The sequence below is a fragment of the Oncorhynchus kisutch genome, linkage group LG12, assembly GCF_002021735.2.
Source record: "Oncorhynchus kisutch isolate 150728-3 linkage group LG12, Okis_V2, whole genome shotgun sequence".
NCBI lineage: Eukaryota > Metazoa > Chordata > Actinopteri > Salmoniformes > Salmonidae > Oncorhynchus > Oncorhynchus kisutch.
The window spans coordinates 43,259,284-43,276,158 of record NC_034185.2 but is presented as its reverse complement, the minus strand read 5'-3'; the positions used below and the strand labels follow the sequence as shown (position 1 = coordinate 43,276,158).

Below are 16,875 nucleotides of genomic sequence, written 5' to 3'. Positions count from 1 at the left end.
TGTAAGTTTATTAGAACCTGCCATCATGACTTAACGGATATCTCATTGACGGTAAGACTATCGCAACTGGGGTCTCAGCCATCACTCTTCCCATCTGTACCACATTCAGTCTCCATCTCAGACCAGCTCTGGCACTAATTAATCTGGACAAGGAAGATCCTCAAACTTGTCAGAAGTTTCACATTTCTCTCCGATGATCATATGGTTAACTGTTGTGAACTCAAATTCATGTTTACAGTCACAGTACCCCATCAACACTTCACATTCTGGGAGCGCCGAGTAAGACTCAGAATATTACCCAGGTAGCAGTATAAGGTTTAATACAGTATACTTTACTGGAAGGGCCACTGTGGCATTAAGGCAGGGGTGTAAAACTGAATTGGAAGGCATGAGTCTGCTGGTTGTAATTTCCTTTCAATTAGTAGCCAATAAAGACCTCTACAACCAGGTGAGGAAAGTTCCTAAATGACCTTGATCAAGGCCTATTTTGTTTTTTCCTTAAGATGCACAAGAAACCTACAGATTTGTTCCCAGATCTTTGCACTTTTGCCATTGTCAAGCAAAACAGGTTTAGCAATGACAAAAAGGCAAACAAATTGTGCTCTATTACACTGGGGCACTCACATTGGGTCATGTCTTTGCTGTCAACCTAGACCAGGGCATTTCTTTGTTAATTTAGTTGCTATATGTAATCTTGATATAACATTTAGGAACATCACCCAACCATGAATGACAAGGCCAAAGGAAGTAACTTGCATTGTAATTTATTGTGGTTTAACAGATTCTTTCCACAGCATGAAGCATACAAAATTCTAGGGCCATTCACACATCGATTTGCAGTATGGCAGTGACAGAAACCCCAAACAGTCTATTGACCCAAGTCCATTAAACATTATATGCCCACAAGTCAAATGCATTGACATGCTGTGTTAGGCCAATATTAATAAAAACCGACCACTGCATTTCAGAAGCCTACGCATATCTGAGATGACCGACTCCCAACACAAACCACATCAATATTGTTCATAGGGTGTGACAGTACACCCAAGGTCAAAAACACCTGTTTTCTTGGCAGGCCTCTTCCTCTGACCATTGGTCTGGGCCCTTGGAGTAATGGGGGGCATCTGAGGACACCAGGGCCCCACCAGACAATTGAGGGACATGTTGTGGACCAGGTAGTCCAGGATGGCATCCAGAGAACCACTCACTTTGCCCTGAGGTCTGATGCCCAGGTGGGGGTCAGTGGAACTAAAGTTGTTTAAGATCTGTGAGGCAGAAAGCAGCACACACACAGCCTGCTGCTGGAGGTAGTGGGGGAGATTTTGTAGGCTGCAGGCCAGGGTCAGACAGTTTCTCTGCAGCTGGTGACTCACACTGGGAGAGACATTCAGGCAGTGGATAACCACCCGCTGGAGAAACAGAGGTTATGTACTGCTTTATATATGGTACTCTGCTGAACCATGCAAGCAAACACAACCAATGCTTGGTCTGGGAAAAGCAACAGCATGGTTGAGCACAATTCTGTTTTATTTAACATGTTAATTCAGGTACTGAAATGTTTTCAGTAAGGATTTCTCAATTAGCCACTTGAATATGAGCCAATTTCTAGGGAAAGAATTTGAGAACCCCTAGAGCAAGCTTGTAACAGTAATAATCTTAACAGCTTTTAAGACCCACTTCCACCAACAGTACATTAGTAAATAGATTTGATAATACCTCGGTCTCCTTGTCTTCCTTCTCTTGAACGTTACTAGTCCATTCCACCAAGGCGCCAAGATTGTCCTGCACACATTAATTCCATCAGAAGCATAATGGACATTGGACTCAAAGTAGCATTTCTATTCCAAGAACATGGATTATACTGAACACAATTTCAAAGATAACAGAGTTAATATAAAGGTAGTCAGTCAATTGATATAAATTCATTATTCCCTAATCCATGACATATGCATCTGTTGGGCACAGATATCTTAAACAGGTAGGGGGTGTAACAGAAAACCAGTCAGTATCTAGTGACCACCAGCCTTATGCAGCACAACATCTCCTTCACAGAGTTGATCAAATAGTTTGTGGCCTGTGGAATGTTGCCCCACTTCAATGGCTGTGCGAAGTTGCTGGATATTGGCGGGAACTGGAGCATGCTGCCATACACGTTGATCCAGAGCATCCAAACATGCTCAATGGGTGACATGTCTGGTGAGTATGCAGGCCATGGAAGAACTGGGACATTTAGCTTCCAGGAAGTGTACAGAGCCTTGCGACATGGGGCCGTGCAGTATCATGAGGTGATGGCGGTGGGCCTCGGGATCTCGTCATGTATCTGCATTCAAGTTGCCATCAATAAAACGAAATTGCGTTCGTTTTCTGTAACTTATGCCTGCTCATACCATAACCCCACAGCCACCATGGGACGCACTGTTCACAACATTGATACCAGCAAACCAAATCAAACCAGGACCCCAAACTGACCTGAAACTATTAGGCTACCAAATCCTATCAGTGGGTCCCTCTCCCAAATGGACTTCTAGAGAAACTGGTTTAAGCATCTACCAGGCTTATTACCAAGTGCATGGTGTGCTGAAGCAAGTTGAGGGATTTCTGACAGCAGACTTTGACAAAGCGCATCTTCTCCTCTGCCTGGTGGTATGCTCGTCTACACAGCTTGACCGTGAGGGAAACCAGTCGGACAGGAGAGCTGGGCCTGGCGGCGGCAACAACGTCAAAGCCCTTCACAGTCTTGACCTCGTCTTCTAAAGACAGAAGAGTAAGTGTGATGAGAGATTAGAAGAGAACACAGCTTTCAGTTGCCTTTCATTTGTGTCAGTATAAGTTTCCAGAGGCCTTGGAAAACCATAGTTAAGATGCAAAACATTGTTGAGTACACTTTGATATGCTGGTGTAAATAGCCCCTCATTTCCATTACGAAATATTTCGCTACATTTCGCTATGGTGTGCCACTAATGCATACACCCCAGCATTAGCATCACTCACCCATCTCTTCATCGGTCGGAGGAAGGGCTTGGTCCACCAGGGTTTCTGACAGGCTCAGTGCATTTTTCAGTCCCATACTAACCAGCTGGACAGCAGGTTCCAGGGACACAATGTTGGCTCTCCCACCACTTGCTCCTTTTGTCATCGCAACCATGCCAGTCAGGGTGTAATACATGCAGTTCTTTGCTCCGTAGACAGCAATGACTACAGCATCTTTGGCCTCCATCATTATATTCTTCACATCTGAAACAATCTGGGTGATAATGATAAACAGAAATAGTTCTTACAATAATATAAAAATATATTTGTCACAAAGGACAGCCAATAGAGGATTGGGACATATTTGAAGATTGAATTCACCTGCTGTGAAGGCTGTTGAAGCACTGGCAAAGTACTCTCAAGCTTATCCAGGCCTTTGCATGCAAGATCATTCACAACAGAAACTGTGGGAGCACAGCATAGGGGTTGGATTTGGTGAGAGAATTGTCACAGTTCAAGCCCTGGTTTGGCCCAAAGTGATTCCATAAGTGGAAAAACTTGAAAGGTGACAGAGCATCAAAGTACTTACTTTGGGGCTCCAGCTTAATGATGATGGGGGTGGCACTGTTACAGGCTACGGAGGATAAGGTCGTCACACTAATCTCCACCACTTTACACAACGATCGGATGTAGGGGTGGTTGTGCTTGGTGTCACAATACAAGACAGATACGAGTGCACACGCTGAACTAACTATGGGGAGGTTAGCCAAACGAAAGACCACATTCTGTCAAGGAACAAACCAAAAATTGTAACCACAAGTCATGACTAATAAAAATACCTATGACCAATGCAAAAAACACTTTCACTGGGTATGGCTACTTTAAATCGTCAGTGCTCTCACTAACATTAAGCAAGCAATTAATATAGCTAGAACATGGTTGAGTAGTAGGAATACAAAGCATAGGGAACATGTGCTGTCTAGGCCTAGTGGCTGGGGACAAGAATGTAAATTTAACCAACCTGACTCGAGTTAAGATTCCCAGGCATCATATTTGGCCCTATTAGATTAGGTGATTTAAATGTATATAATTTTACAATACATTTCATTTCAAATTTACATGAGAAAAGGAGATGGTTCAAAGTATAACTGACAGGCTCAGTGCATTTTTCAGTCCCATACTAACCAGCTGGACAGCAGGTTCCAGGGACACAATGTTGGCTCTCCCACCACTTGCTCCTTTTGTCATCGCAACCATGCCAGTCAGGGTGTAATACATGCAGTTCTTTGCTCCGTAGACAGCAATGACTACAGCATCTTTGGCCTCCATCATTATATTCTTCACATCTGAAACAATCTGGGTGATAATGATAAACAGAAATAGTTCTTACAATAATATAAAAATATATTTGTCACAAAGGACAGCCAATAGAGGATTGGGACTGTGATACGAATATGGGTGTTTGGGGGCAACCTTGCAACAATATCTACGTTTCCATTAATTTGTCCAGTGATTTTATTGTCGACATTTATAAAGTTGGCATAGAAAATAGTTGCGACAATTGCCTTCTAGGGTGCATTTCAGAGGAGGCTGGTGGGAGGAGCTACAGGAGAATTGGCTCATTGTAATGTTTAGAATGGAATAAATGTAATGGAGACATGTGTCTCCATGTGTGCCATATATTCCACTCCACCCATTACAATGTGTCTGTCCTCCTACAGCTCCTGTCACCATCCTCCTCTGAAATGCACCCTAATAAAGGAAATTGTTGCATCTATTTTCTATGCAAACTTTTTTTTAACTATCTTGTGTCGATAATAACAGCTGGACTAAATGACGTTACACCTAAAGTGTCAAATAAAAATGTGGTGGGTGAAGTGTTTCCATTACCCATTTAGGCAAATTGGCATTAATAAATTGACTGTTTAATGTCTCAGGTAGCCCGCAAAAGCCAGCATGGATAAAATACAATAATTTACAAATATTTGCCATGTTCTAATAACTCATATGTCATTGGAAACCTGCCTAGTGTATCGCCAACATTTCATTGGGAGAATCTCAATTACATAAAAATCCAAATAACTTCACAGATCTTCATTGTAAAGGGTTTAAACACTTTTTCCCATGCTTGTTCAAAAAACCATAAACAATTAATGAACATTCACCTGTGGAACGATCGTTAAGACACTAACAGCTTACAGATGGTAGGCAATTAAGGTCACAGTTATGAAAACTTAGGACACTAAAGAGGAATTTCTACTGACTCTGAAAAACACCAAAAGAAAGATGCCCAGGGTCCCTGCTCATCTGTGTGAACGTGCCTTAGGCATGCTGCAAGGAGGCATGAGGACTGCAGATGTGGCCAGGGCAATAAATCGCAATGTCTGTACTGTGAGACGTCTAAGACAGCGCTACAGGGAGACAGGATAGACAGCTGATCGTCCTCGCAGTGGCAGACCCTGTGTAACTACACCTGCACAGGATCGGTACATCCGAACATCACACCTGCGGGACAGGTACAGAATGGCAACAACAACACCCCAAGTTACACCAGGAACACACAATCCCTCCATCAGTGCTCAGACTGTCTGCAATAGGCTGAGAGAGGCTGGACTGAGGGCCTGTAGGCCTGTTGTAAGGCAGGTCCTCACCAGACATCATCGTCAACAACATCGCCTATGGGCACAAACCCACCGTTGCTGGACTAGACAGGACTGGCAAAAAAGTGCTCTTCACTGACGAGTCGCGGTTTTGTCTCACCAGGGGTGATGGTCGGATTCATGTGTATCATCGAAGGAATGAGCGTTACACCGAGGCCTGTACTCTGGAGCGGGATCGATTTGGAGGGGGATGGTCCGTCATGGACTGGGGCGGTGTGTTACAGCATCATCGGACTGAGCATGTTGTCATTGCAGGCAATCTCAAAGCTGTGCATTACAGGGAAGACATCCTCCTCCCTCATGTGGTACCTTTCCTGCAGGCTCATCCTGACATGACCCTCCAGCATCCATGCGTGATTTCCTGCAAGACAGGAAATTCAGTGTTCTGCCATGGCCAACAAAGAGCCTGGATCTCAATCTCATTGAGCACATCTGGGACCTGTTGGATCGGAGGGTGAGGGCTAGGGCTATTCCCCCCAGAAATGTCAGGAAACTTGCAGGTGCCTTGGTGGAAGAGTGGGGTAACATCTCACAGCAAGAACTGTCGAATCTGGTGCAGTCCATGAGGAGGAGATGCACTGCAGTACTTATTGCAGCTGGTGGCCACATCAGATACTGACTGTTATTTTTGATTTTGAACCCCCCTTTGTTCAGGGACACATTATTCCATTTTTGTTAGTCACATGTCTGTGGAACTTGTTCAGTTTATGTCTCAGTTGTTGAATCTGTTATGTTCATACAAATATTTAGACATGTTAAGTTTGCTGAAAATAAACGCAGTTGACAGTTAGAGGACGTTTCTTTTGTTGATGAGTTTACTTCTCAAGTCCTTTCTCTGCTCTCCTCGCCTCCTTCTCAAACCCATTGAAGGAGAAGGTCAGAGGGGTGGAACCTCTGGCTTTCTCATCCAATGGGTTTTGAGAAGGAGGTGATGAGAGAGGATGCGAGGAGAATGTAATTGAAATTCTACAATTGTATGGGGGGAGGTCCATTTGCTGGTTTATTTTCAAGAGGACAGAGAGGAAGAGAGTCCCAACTTGGGACTTGTCTCCCTTCAGTAGGTAGCGTTTTTATCCTGTTAGAGCTTTTGTGCTGAATCCACTGCTCTGTTTCAAGAGAAACTTTATGGTCATGTCGCAGCAGTTTATAGGATGGAGATTCCAAGATGTGGGAAGTGTGCAGGAGGGCATGGGATAGAGGATTGTGTAGCTTCCGTGGATAAAGTTCTGTGAGTCAACTGTAGGGGTGCCCATGTTGCTGGGGTTCGGGAGTGTCCGGTGCGACAGAGGCAGGTGGAGGTGGCTAGAGTCAGAGTAGTGCAGAAGGTGTTGTCGTCAGTGAAGAAAGTAGAGGATGATGGGTCAAAGTGTGAGTAGTATATCTGTGCCATCCCACAGAGATAGGCCAACGAGTGATATATGCTTCAGTAAGGTTGGCTTCTTAGCGTTCATAGCAATGGTTGTACCGCAGAAATGGAATGTGTAAATCACAGAAAATAGATGTTGTGGTGGCAGCTGCAGATAAGTGTTTAGACGTGTTGAGTGGTGGTGTCCCATCCTCCGAGGCCACAGGAGCAGATAGAGTCAAAGTAGTGGGATGGGGTAGTGGGTTTTTAATGAGTGTAGGGTTAGTTGGGTGATTTTTTGTATACTTTTTTTGTTACATTTTAAAATTATTATTATTATTTAAAAAACAATGTATCAAAGTATAATGAATTTATATGAAAGTCCAGTTGGGGGCGGCAATGCAACATATTGGATGTCAACCGCTGTTAAAGAAGATGCAGAAGATGGCATTTTTCGTTGTTTTGCCGACCAGGCAAGGAGTTTTTGTATGAAAGTCAATGAGAGAGTGTTTAATTTGGTCAACAAAAAATGTATGGCTTGTTTGTGAGGTTTATTTGATCGAAAAGAAGTTAAGTTGCTAAGAGTATATTGATATAAGTAGGACACAAATAAATAAACGTTATGTCTCGAGATGGCAATGCATAATCATGGGATGATGCTAGTAGCATGGCTTCTAGGGCTGTTGCGGTGACAGTATTACCGCCACACCGGCAGTCATGGGTCATGACCAGAGTCAAATTCTATGTGATGTCATGGTAATCTCCTCTTATGCAAAGTGGATTTATGTCAATCAGTAAAGCCATTTGAAAACCCTGTCTCCTAGTTTGCAAATTGTCAAAACACCCACAGAAGAAGAAAAGAGGAATGGGGAGCCAAGGTTTTTGATTGGCTTCGATATGGTTTCACACAATTATGCATGCGTAGCCATTTGGCTAACTTCCAGCTAGCTCAAGGTGTCTGGAGGAGGTAATACTCTTCAAACAGGACCCTTTTACAGAAAATATATGCACTTTTCAGGACATCGTTAGGCAATTACCTCGGCAGTAGAGTTGTGAATTTCTGAATTGGTGTCAGAATAACAGTTATGACAGCAGATCTCATGTGTCCACTCGTCCACACACTTTCAATACCAGGCCTTAGAGACATTAGTGTGACGAGTCGATCAGGTAATTGCTACCGAGGTACCCATTTCTACTCCTGGCAGCCACCTTTCTACAAGAGATGCTGGGTGTATGGCCAACAACACGGTTAGTTTTTCTTGGAAGGACAAGGAGTCCAATGATCATGCCCAGAGACATATTTGCCAGGTCGGTGGAAGCTTTAGCCTGCAAGGCAACTCACTTGAGTCCGATGATGTAACGTTTTACATGTAGGCAAAGTGTCACACTGCAATGGACTGTATGCCAGGGAAATGCAAGGCCGCTGTCACTTCTTACTGTGACATGGCTTTAGAAAAATAAACTTCCGCACTATAACTGTGCACATGTACAAACCCCATGTTCTAGATGAGGCGGTAGTAGCATTTGAGAAGGTATTGTAACTAATCTACAGGCTACAACAAGGCCGTTGAAATATTTAATACGTTTCAGAAATCACATGCAGGATGAGCAGTGCACCGTCCCCTCACTTTGTGCTCTCACAGTTTCGAGACAAACCTCTGTCTCTCCTTCTCGCCTATCCAAAATCATAATTACAACTATTGATAAATTATCCAACCCGAAAATTAGAATGACAGTCCCTAGTACTTCACGTTGAGTCTGTCACTCAAATAATTTAAGACTCTTAACTTAACACACACTGGCACGAGCAAAATGTACATTTGCAGACAGGGGGACATATATATACAGTATGTGCTACTAACGTTGACATACAGTATATTTATCTTGTATTTCCAGCAGTAACATTTCTCAGCACGGCCCCTGTTTTTTCCCTGTCTTACACTGTCGCAAGTGGCATGTTAATGACAGATCGGTATCTCAATGCATTTGTTGACTAAATTATTATTTATTTCCCAGTGTGCTGACCCCAAAAGTCAACCTGATACAACAAATAAACTATTTTGGGCAACCCTTTCAATTACTGGCATGGTTAACCACCCCCCTCTCTGCACTCATTCTTCTGGCGTCTCTTCATTTTCTTCTTCAGATAGCTTTACAGTTAATCCTCCCTATGGCACACATGTAACTCATGCCTGTCAAAGTGGATGGCCCTCGATAATATTTCGATTTCAATATCTGGGGAATAATCCGATTTTCCCACGCAGACAAACGTCTCACCTGAGCTGCCACCACCATCCTTTACGGTCCATTCTGTCTAGTCCATTTTCCGACCAGTGCACCAGCAGCATTAGAAACGTTTGGACGTGATGGTCACTCCACGTGTACTGTCTCAGGACTCATGCCACACTCCTGAGAGAAAAGGCAGTTGATAACTTCAACTGGAAGCTGTACACAGGTTGCTGGCTCGGACTCAGGTTTCAGGTAGAAGTGGTGAAGAACAGGGCCATAGTGAATGCCATTGTTGCCATTACATTACTTCAGCCGGTTAGAGGAGGTTGTTCTCTGTTCTCAGTCAAATTTTCCCTGCATCTAGATACCATCTGGAGTCAATATTGCCATAACCTCGAGAGAGGACAGACCAGAAAAACAGTTTAGGGCATTTCTGTAAGAGGTCTGGGTGCAGTGCACCTTCATTTGCTAATTTCCTCATTATTCAGTTGACAAATTAATCTTTAGTAGATGTCGGAGATGCACGTCGCCAAACGCTGCATAAATATGTTTTACATATGACTGTGACTATCAACGTGTAACCGTTTCAATCATTGCGGGCTGTCATCTACATTTGACATAGTTCATGAAATCCAATGGTAAAACACAGTGGGCTGTTCTAGATTCTCCTGGGACAAACGCATGTACAGTATTTGTACAGTATGTATGGCTGATCATGTAGGAGGCGCATCGGTATGAAAGCATTGGGGCTACTGACGAGGTGTCAGCCAGCACAGAGAGTAAGGGAGAGAGATAGAGAGGGAGAGAGTGAATAAACCTCAACATGTCAGCTAAAGCAATTGAATTCAGGAATGCATTTGACTCTTTTTAATATTAGGAAAATATGGCACTGTAGAGCAAAATAATCCTAACATTTCCACACTGCAATTGTAGGCTAACTAATACCCAAACGATAAATCAATGAAATAATTATTTTCACTGAATCTCCAAGACCAGTCCCCATGCTTGTCTCAGAGCAGCACAAAACGTTTGCTGAAATAGTTGACCACGCGTGGGTAGGCTATTGCTTCAAATCCTATTATAACAAATGGATGACTTCGGTAGTTTCAGTAAGCAACAATATGTTGCCTTCATTAGCCTACTTTATTCAAATGTTTCTGTTATTCAGTGATATTTATTCCCATAGTAATTAGTTATGGATCCATCCAGATATGGTTAGAAAACAGTGCATTTGGTGGACTCGGTAAGAGTCTATTGTCCTGCTGATAGCCCATCAAGGTTGGAAGGTTTATTTTGTAAAATACTGAATTACTGTTTTGGGGATTATGGTCACAGACAGCGCTATTCGCAAGCACTATCATCAGATGCCTGTGTTACGCCGAACGCGAAAGCCCAGGAGAATGATCAGGGACAATACTGTACTCTAGGGCTAATAATGAGAATAAAAAAATGCTTTAAAAAAAAGGATTAAATAAAAGACCTCCAACCCTTTTAACAGCAAATTAGTCAATACTCGTCTGCAGCTAGAATTTAGGTTGACGTTGACCGACAACCGCCGAAACAACTATCCTATAACAACATTTCTGAATGTTACTCTGAAGTATCCATCCTAACCAAAGACTCCAGGGACAGACGGACGGTTCCAACAGAGATCATGACGACACACTGAGCGTAAATATATATATTGATTGCAATTATTCCCGAATGAGTGAGCGTTCATGTGCAAAGGATTAGCATTTCAATTATTATAATGATCAACTGTGTAGTGTATTTAGTCTTTCCCAGCCTTCTCAGCCACACCCACTTCTCCTTTTGTCCACCAAGCTGCCATATCGGTTTAGCCACTAGGGAACATTCCCTATCATTTCCTTGTAACCATACCTACTGTTTGTTTGTTTGTTATGCATTTCTGTGATTATTTAGTTAGTTAGTAAATAAATGATTAAGACAATTGATGTGTGGATGATTCATAGCAAAGACTGGGTTCGTTGCAGATAACCAACAATTTACGACGTTTGGATTGAGACTAAGGTGAGGTAAAGAACAATTCATTAATTAGAAGACTAATTGATCAGATATTAAAATATCTGAAAAGTTATATTAGGAAAATTACAACTGTAATCTGAAGATTTTCCTTGGTGCCCCGACTTCCTAGTTAATTACATTTACATGATTAGTTTTAATCATGTAATAATGACAGAGAATTGATTTGATAAAATAAGTCTTCACTTTAATGATGCCAAAGAGATAAGGGCACATGAGAAAAACAATATCTCCTTTACTTTCCAAACTCTCCAAAATGAACTTTTATTATTATTTTATTTAGCCTTTATTTAACCAGGAAGGGCTCATTGAGATTAAAATCTCTTTTTCAAGAGCGCCCTGGCCAAGATAGGCAGCACCAAGTCATATTTTTTTTTTTTACAGACAGACAACATGAAAAACAGCCTGTAATCTAGTAAAAACCATTGAATTCACAAGAGTATAAAAGAGCAAATTAAAAACATTGACAGGTCAGGGAATCAGCCTCAAAATCCTTCATCAGTGATTTAAAAATCACCAATCGGGACAAGTTCTTCCAGATAAAAAGTATTTTGTAAGGTGTTACAAGACGATGGCGCAGAATACATAAAAGCCCTTTTACCAAATTCAGTTCGGACATTTGGAACAGTTAGCAGGATAAAGTCAAGCGAACGAAGAGAGTACCCACCACATTTCTGAACAATAAAAATGCACAAATAAAATGGTAATAAACCCAAAATGGCTTTGTAAATAAAATAATACCAGTGACTAAGCCTACGAGTGACTAGAGAAGGCCAGGCAACCATGGTATACAAAGTGCAGTGGTGCGTAAGGGTTTTGCAGTTTAAAATAAATCTCAAAGTGACATGGTAAAGAGTGTCAATTGATCTCAAACACTGAGCGGAAGCATTCGTATATAAAATATCCCCATAGTCTAGTAAAGGCATAAATGTAGCTGAAAAAGCAGTTTGCATGTTCTGGAAAGATTTTGTAAGAGACGAGGCACAACAGTAAATAACAGTATCATCAGCATAAAAATGAAGTTGTGCATTTTGGACATTTGTGTCTAAATCATTTATATAAATAGTGAATAAGAGAGGACCAAGTACAGAGCCTTGGGGCACACCATTCAATACAGACAATTTAACAGACATAAGCCCATCAAATTGAGTGCACTGAGTTCTATCAGACAGATAGTTAGCAAACCATGCAACTGCATGCTCCGAAAGAACTACACTCGACAATCTCTGCCTTAGTATTGCATGATCAACTGTATCAAAAGCCTTAGAGAGATCAAGAAAAAGTGAGACACAGTGCTGTTTTTTGTCAATGGCTTCAGTGATATCATTTAAATCCTTCGTGGCTGTTGTAATTGTGCTATGTTTCTTCCTGAAGCCCGATTGGTACATTGATAAAATAGAGTTAGTAAATAAAAACTCTTTTAGCTGTTCACTTACAAGGGTTCAAGTATTTTCACCAGGGGTGACAGCTTTGAGATTGGCCTATAATTTTTTTAAAGAGTTGGATCTCCCCCGTTTAAAAGGTTTTCTAACTCTTTGAGAGCATTGCAATTCCCCTCCGGGTGAACCTTTGTTGGTTTCCTTAACAAGTGCATTGTCCATTGGTGGCCGCGGAGTACCTGTGTCCTGTGGTAACTCCTCGCCTGCTGGACTGAGCTCTGGGTTGCATGTCACTGGCTCTGCATAGTCATGTTCCTGTCTGCTGTCCTCGTCTCTGTTATCTGTCACTGGCTCTGCATAGTCCTGTTCCTGTCTGCTTTCCTCGTCTCTGTTGTCTTGTCACTGGCTCTGCATAATCTGTTTCCTGTCTGCTGAACAGCTGATCAACGTACCTACGTACTCCTCTACCATCACCACTTGCACAGTGTACGACACGGGCCCTGTGATTTCTTGAACCAGCCCTGGTATCCATTTAGGTCTATACACAAAGTTCTTGGTATACACTGAGTCTCCAACTACAAAACGGTGAACTTTTGCATGTTTGTCATGGTAAATGTTCTGCCCTGCTTGCTTAGCCTGCACCTTACTCTTTAGGTCTGGGTGTAAAAAGTCTTAACGTCCACCTCAACTTCCTCCCCATCATCATCTCAGCCGGTGAAGGTCTGGTGGTTGACTGTGGTGTGACAAGATAGCTAACCAACGCTCTACTCGGTTTTGTCTCCAACGAGTCGCCTGCACTCTTTTTCATTAGCTCTTTGAACGTCTGAATGGCTCTCTCTGCCAAACCATTCGATGCAGGATGGTGTGGTGCCGAAGTGACGTGTGATTCCATTCTTTGTCATGAGCTCCTTACTGTTCTCACAAAGAAAACACTGAGCATTGTCTGAAACAATAATCTCTGGAATGCCATGAATACTGAAACTGTTCCTGAGGCAGTCCACGGTAGCAGCAGATGTAGCTGAGCTCACTGAATATACATCCAGCCATTTTGAGTGAGCGTCTACTATCACCAAAAACATCTTCCCCGTGAAAGGACATGCATAATCTATGTGTAGCCTCTTCCAGGGCTTATACTGGGCCACTCCCATGGATGTAGTGGTGCACTAGCAGGTGCTTTCCTTTGCTCTTGACATGTGGTGCATGACTTTACCATCCTTTCAATGTCAAAGTCCATATTAGTCCACCACATGTAGCTCCTGGCAAAGCCTTTCATTCTGGTCATGCCGGGATGACTCTGATGTAGTTGCTCTATCATTGCTGTATGTCCTCTCTCTGGAACGATGATATGGGCTCCCCACAGCACACAGCCGTCCTGAACACTGAGCTCGTTCTGTCTCTGTAAGTATGGAGCAAACTCTGGTCCCACATTGTGATCTGGCCACCTCCTCAGTGTGTACTCACGGACCCTCGACAGGACTGAATCTTTCTCTGTCCAGCTCTGGATTTGCTGGGAGGTCATCAGTGGGCTGCTTGGACACTCTGGGAGAGGGAGGCGCCTGAGAGCATCTGCATTACCATTGTCCTTGCCTGCTCTGCTCTGTAAGTAATAACATACTCATATGCTCGTAGTGTTACTGCCCATGTCAATATTCTAGGAGATACCATCTGTGGCACTGCTTTCATTTCATTCAACAGACTGATAAGAGGCTTATGGTCTGTACAGATTTCAAACATTCTCCCATATAGATACTTATGAAACATCTGCACCCGAATATGATAGGTAACCCCTCCTTATCAAGTTGTGAATAGTTCTTCTCTAACGGTGAGAGTGCATGATACAAACCCTATTGCCCCCCCCATCGGGCATGCGATGAGACAATACCAGTAGCATCCACGCTGTGCTGTCCAGTAGCATCCACGCTGTGTCCTAAAAATGTCACTTCCTTCTCCATGAAGCTGCACTTACTCCATTTCAAGCGTAGAACAGCCTCCTCCAGTCACTGTAACACTCTGTCCAGTGTTCAGATGTGGTCCTGATCATTTCTTCCTGTTAGGAGAATATCATTGAGATACACTGCGCAATCCCCTGTAGAATCTCCTCCATAGTGCACTGGAAGATAGCAGGACTGGAGCTGATGCAGAAGGGTAACCTGGCATAGGTGAACAGTCCCTTGTGCGTTCACTGTGACATATTTCTTTGAATCTTCATCTAGCACAATCTGCTGGTAAGCATGACTCATGTCTAGTTTGCTGAATTTTTCTCCTCCAGCTAAGGACGTGAACATGTCCTCCATTTTAGGAATGTGGTACTGTTCTAGTGATGACACTCTGTTTACAGTTACTTTATAGTCACCACACAATCTCACTGTACCGTCTGGTTATAACACTGGAACTAACGGTGCTGCCCAGTCTGGTTCCATGATTTTGTTGTCCTGGCAACGAGCTAACTCAGCCTCTCTTAGTTGTCATTGCAAATGGTACTAACCTTGGTTTGAAGAAACGGGGTGTGGCATCACTTGATACATGTATCTTTGCTGTGAATCCTTTCAACGTGCCCAACTCATCCTTGAACACTTCCTCATGTTTCTTTAACAGTTCCTGTAGAGGTTGCTCAGGCAGTTCAAATCCTTCATGTTCTTTTTGGCTGCTTCAATGGCCTGCGCTTTACTTAGCGCTGTTTCAAATGTCAAAAACTCCTCAGATAAAAGGCTCCGCTGTATCTTATCATCTACCCCACATACTAATCTGTCACGTAGCATCACTGTGAGGGTGTCTCCATAGTTACAGTCCTCTGGTTTCCTATGTCTTGAGTTTAATTTTCACCTTTGTACTATTTCACTTGGTTTAGGATTGAAATGTGTTTTCAGTAGACTCACCAAGTCCTCAAATAATTTATCTCCTGGCTTTGCCTGGCTCAGTAAATTCCTCATCAAGATGGAGGTTTGCACACCCACACAGCTCAGTAGAATGGCCCTTTTCTGTGTCGCATCGGCGATCTCATTTGCAACAAAAAAATGGTTGAAAATTTCGCTATATTCTTCCCACAACTGTGTCTTGTTTTCAGATGGTGCCACCGATCCTACCTGTGCCTGCCATCCTGTCTGTCATCTGGTCACTGCTGCCAAAGAGAGGGTGAAGTATTTGCTAGCTTCCCCACGTCGATAGCTCTCACTTACTTAGCTTAGCCTTTCCTAGCTAACTAGCATGCTAATATTCACTCACGGTAGTTTCACCATTCATAACTCATAAAACTCTGTAGTCTCACCGAAAACTTCTTCTGATTTTTCCTCGTCGCCAAATGTTGTATCTTGAATAGCTCAGGAAGATCCTCAGGACCTCAGACTGGGGCGAAGGTTCATCCTCCAACAGGACAACGACCCTAAGCACACAGCCAAGACAATGCAGGAGTTGTTTTGGGACAAGTTTCTGAATATCTTTGAGTGGCTCCCCAAATACAGTTATGCCAAGCTTGTAGCATCATACCTAAGAAGACTTGAGGCTGTGATTGCTTCAACAAAGTACTGAGTAAAGGGTCTGAATACTTATGTAAATGTGATATTTCTGGTTTTTATTTCAAATAAAATGGCAAAAAATTTGAAAAATCTGTTTTTGCTTAATCATTATGGGGTGTGTGTAGATAGATGAGGGGGAAAAAAACTATTTAATATCCATTTCAGAATTAGGCTGGGGTCTGAATACTTTCCGAATACACTGTATTTCTGGGTGATTTAAGATGTTTTATTTGTGCTTGCCAATGACTGTGTTTTTTAATTTTAATATATACAGTGCCTTGCGAAAGTATTCGGCCCCCTTGAACTTTGCGACCTTTTGCCACATTTCAGGCTTCAAACAAAGATATAAAACTGTATTTGTTTGTGAAGAATCAACAACAAGTGGGACACAATCATGAAGTGGAACGACATTTATTGGATATTTCAAACTTTTTTAACAAATCAAAAACAGAAAAATTGGGCGTGCAAAATTATTCAGCCCCTTTTACTTTCAGTGCAGCAAACTCTCTCCAGAAGTTCAGTGAGGATCTCTGAATTATCCAATGTTGACCTAAATGACTAATCATGATAAATACAATGTCGTTCCACTTCATGATTGTGTCCCACTTGTTGTTGATTCTTCACAAAAAAATACAGTTTTATATCTTTATGTTTGAAGCCTGAAATGTGGCAAAAGGTCGCAAAGTTCAAGGGGGCCGAATACTTTCGCAAGGCACTGTGTATATATATATATATAT

General features: G+C 42.5%; 1 protein-coding gene across 2 annotated transcripts; it reads right to left on the bottom strand.

Moving 5' to 3' along the window:
• Positions 1–748: 748 nt before the first annotated feature.
• Positions 749–16,033, bottom strand: LOC109901022 (perilipin-2). 2 transcript variants are annotated; one of them, XM_020496998.2, is made up of 7 exons: positions 3,992–4,095; positions 3,560–3,755; positions 3,352–3,434; positions 2,992–3,244; positions 2,563–2,750; positions 1,717–1,782; positions 749–1,409 (listed from the first exon to the last, which is right to left on the bottom strand). In XM_020496998.2, exons 1-7 carry the CDS (start codon positions 4,076–4,078, stop codon positions 1,014–1,016), a joined length of 1,269 nt encoding a protein of 422 aa, XP_020352587.2. In that variant the 5' UTR covers positions 4,079–4,095; the 3' UTR covers positions 749–1,013. The 2 variants fall into 2 exon arrangements, with proteins under 2 accessions (XP_020352587.2, XP_031693442.1); XM_031837582.1 differs by adding an exon at positions 15,112–16,033 and having other exon boundaries at positions 2,992–4,326.
• Positions 16,034–16,875: the final 842 nt, after the last annotated feature.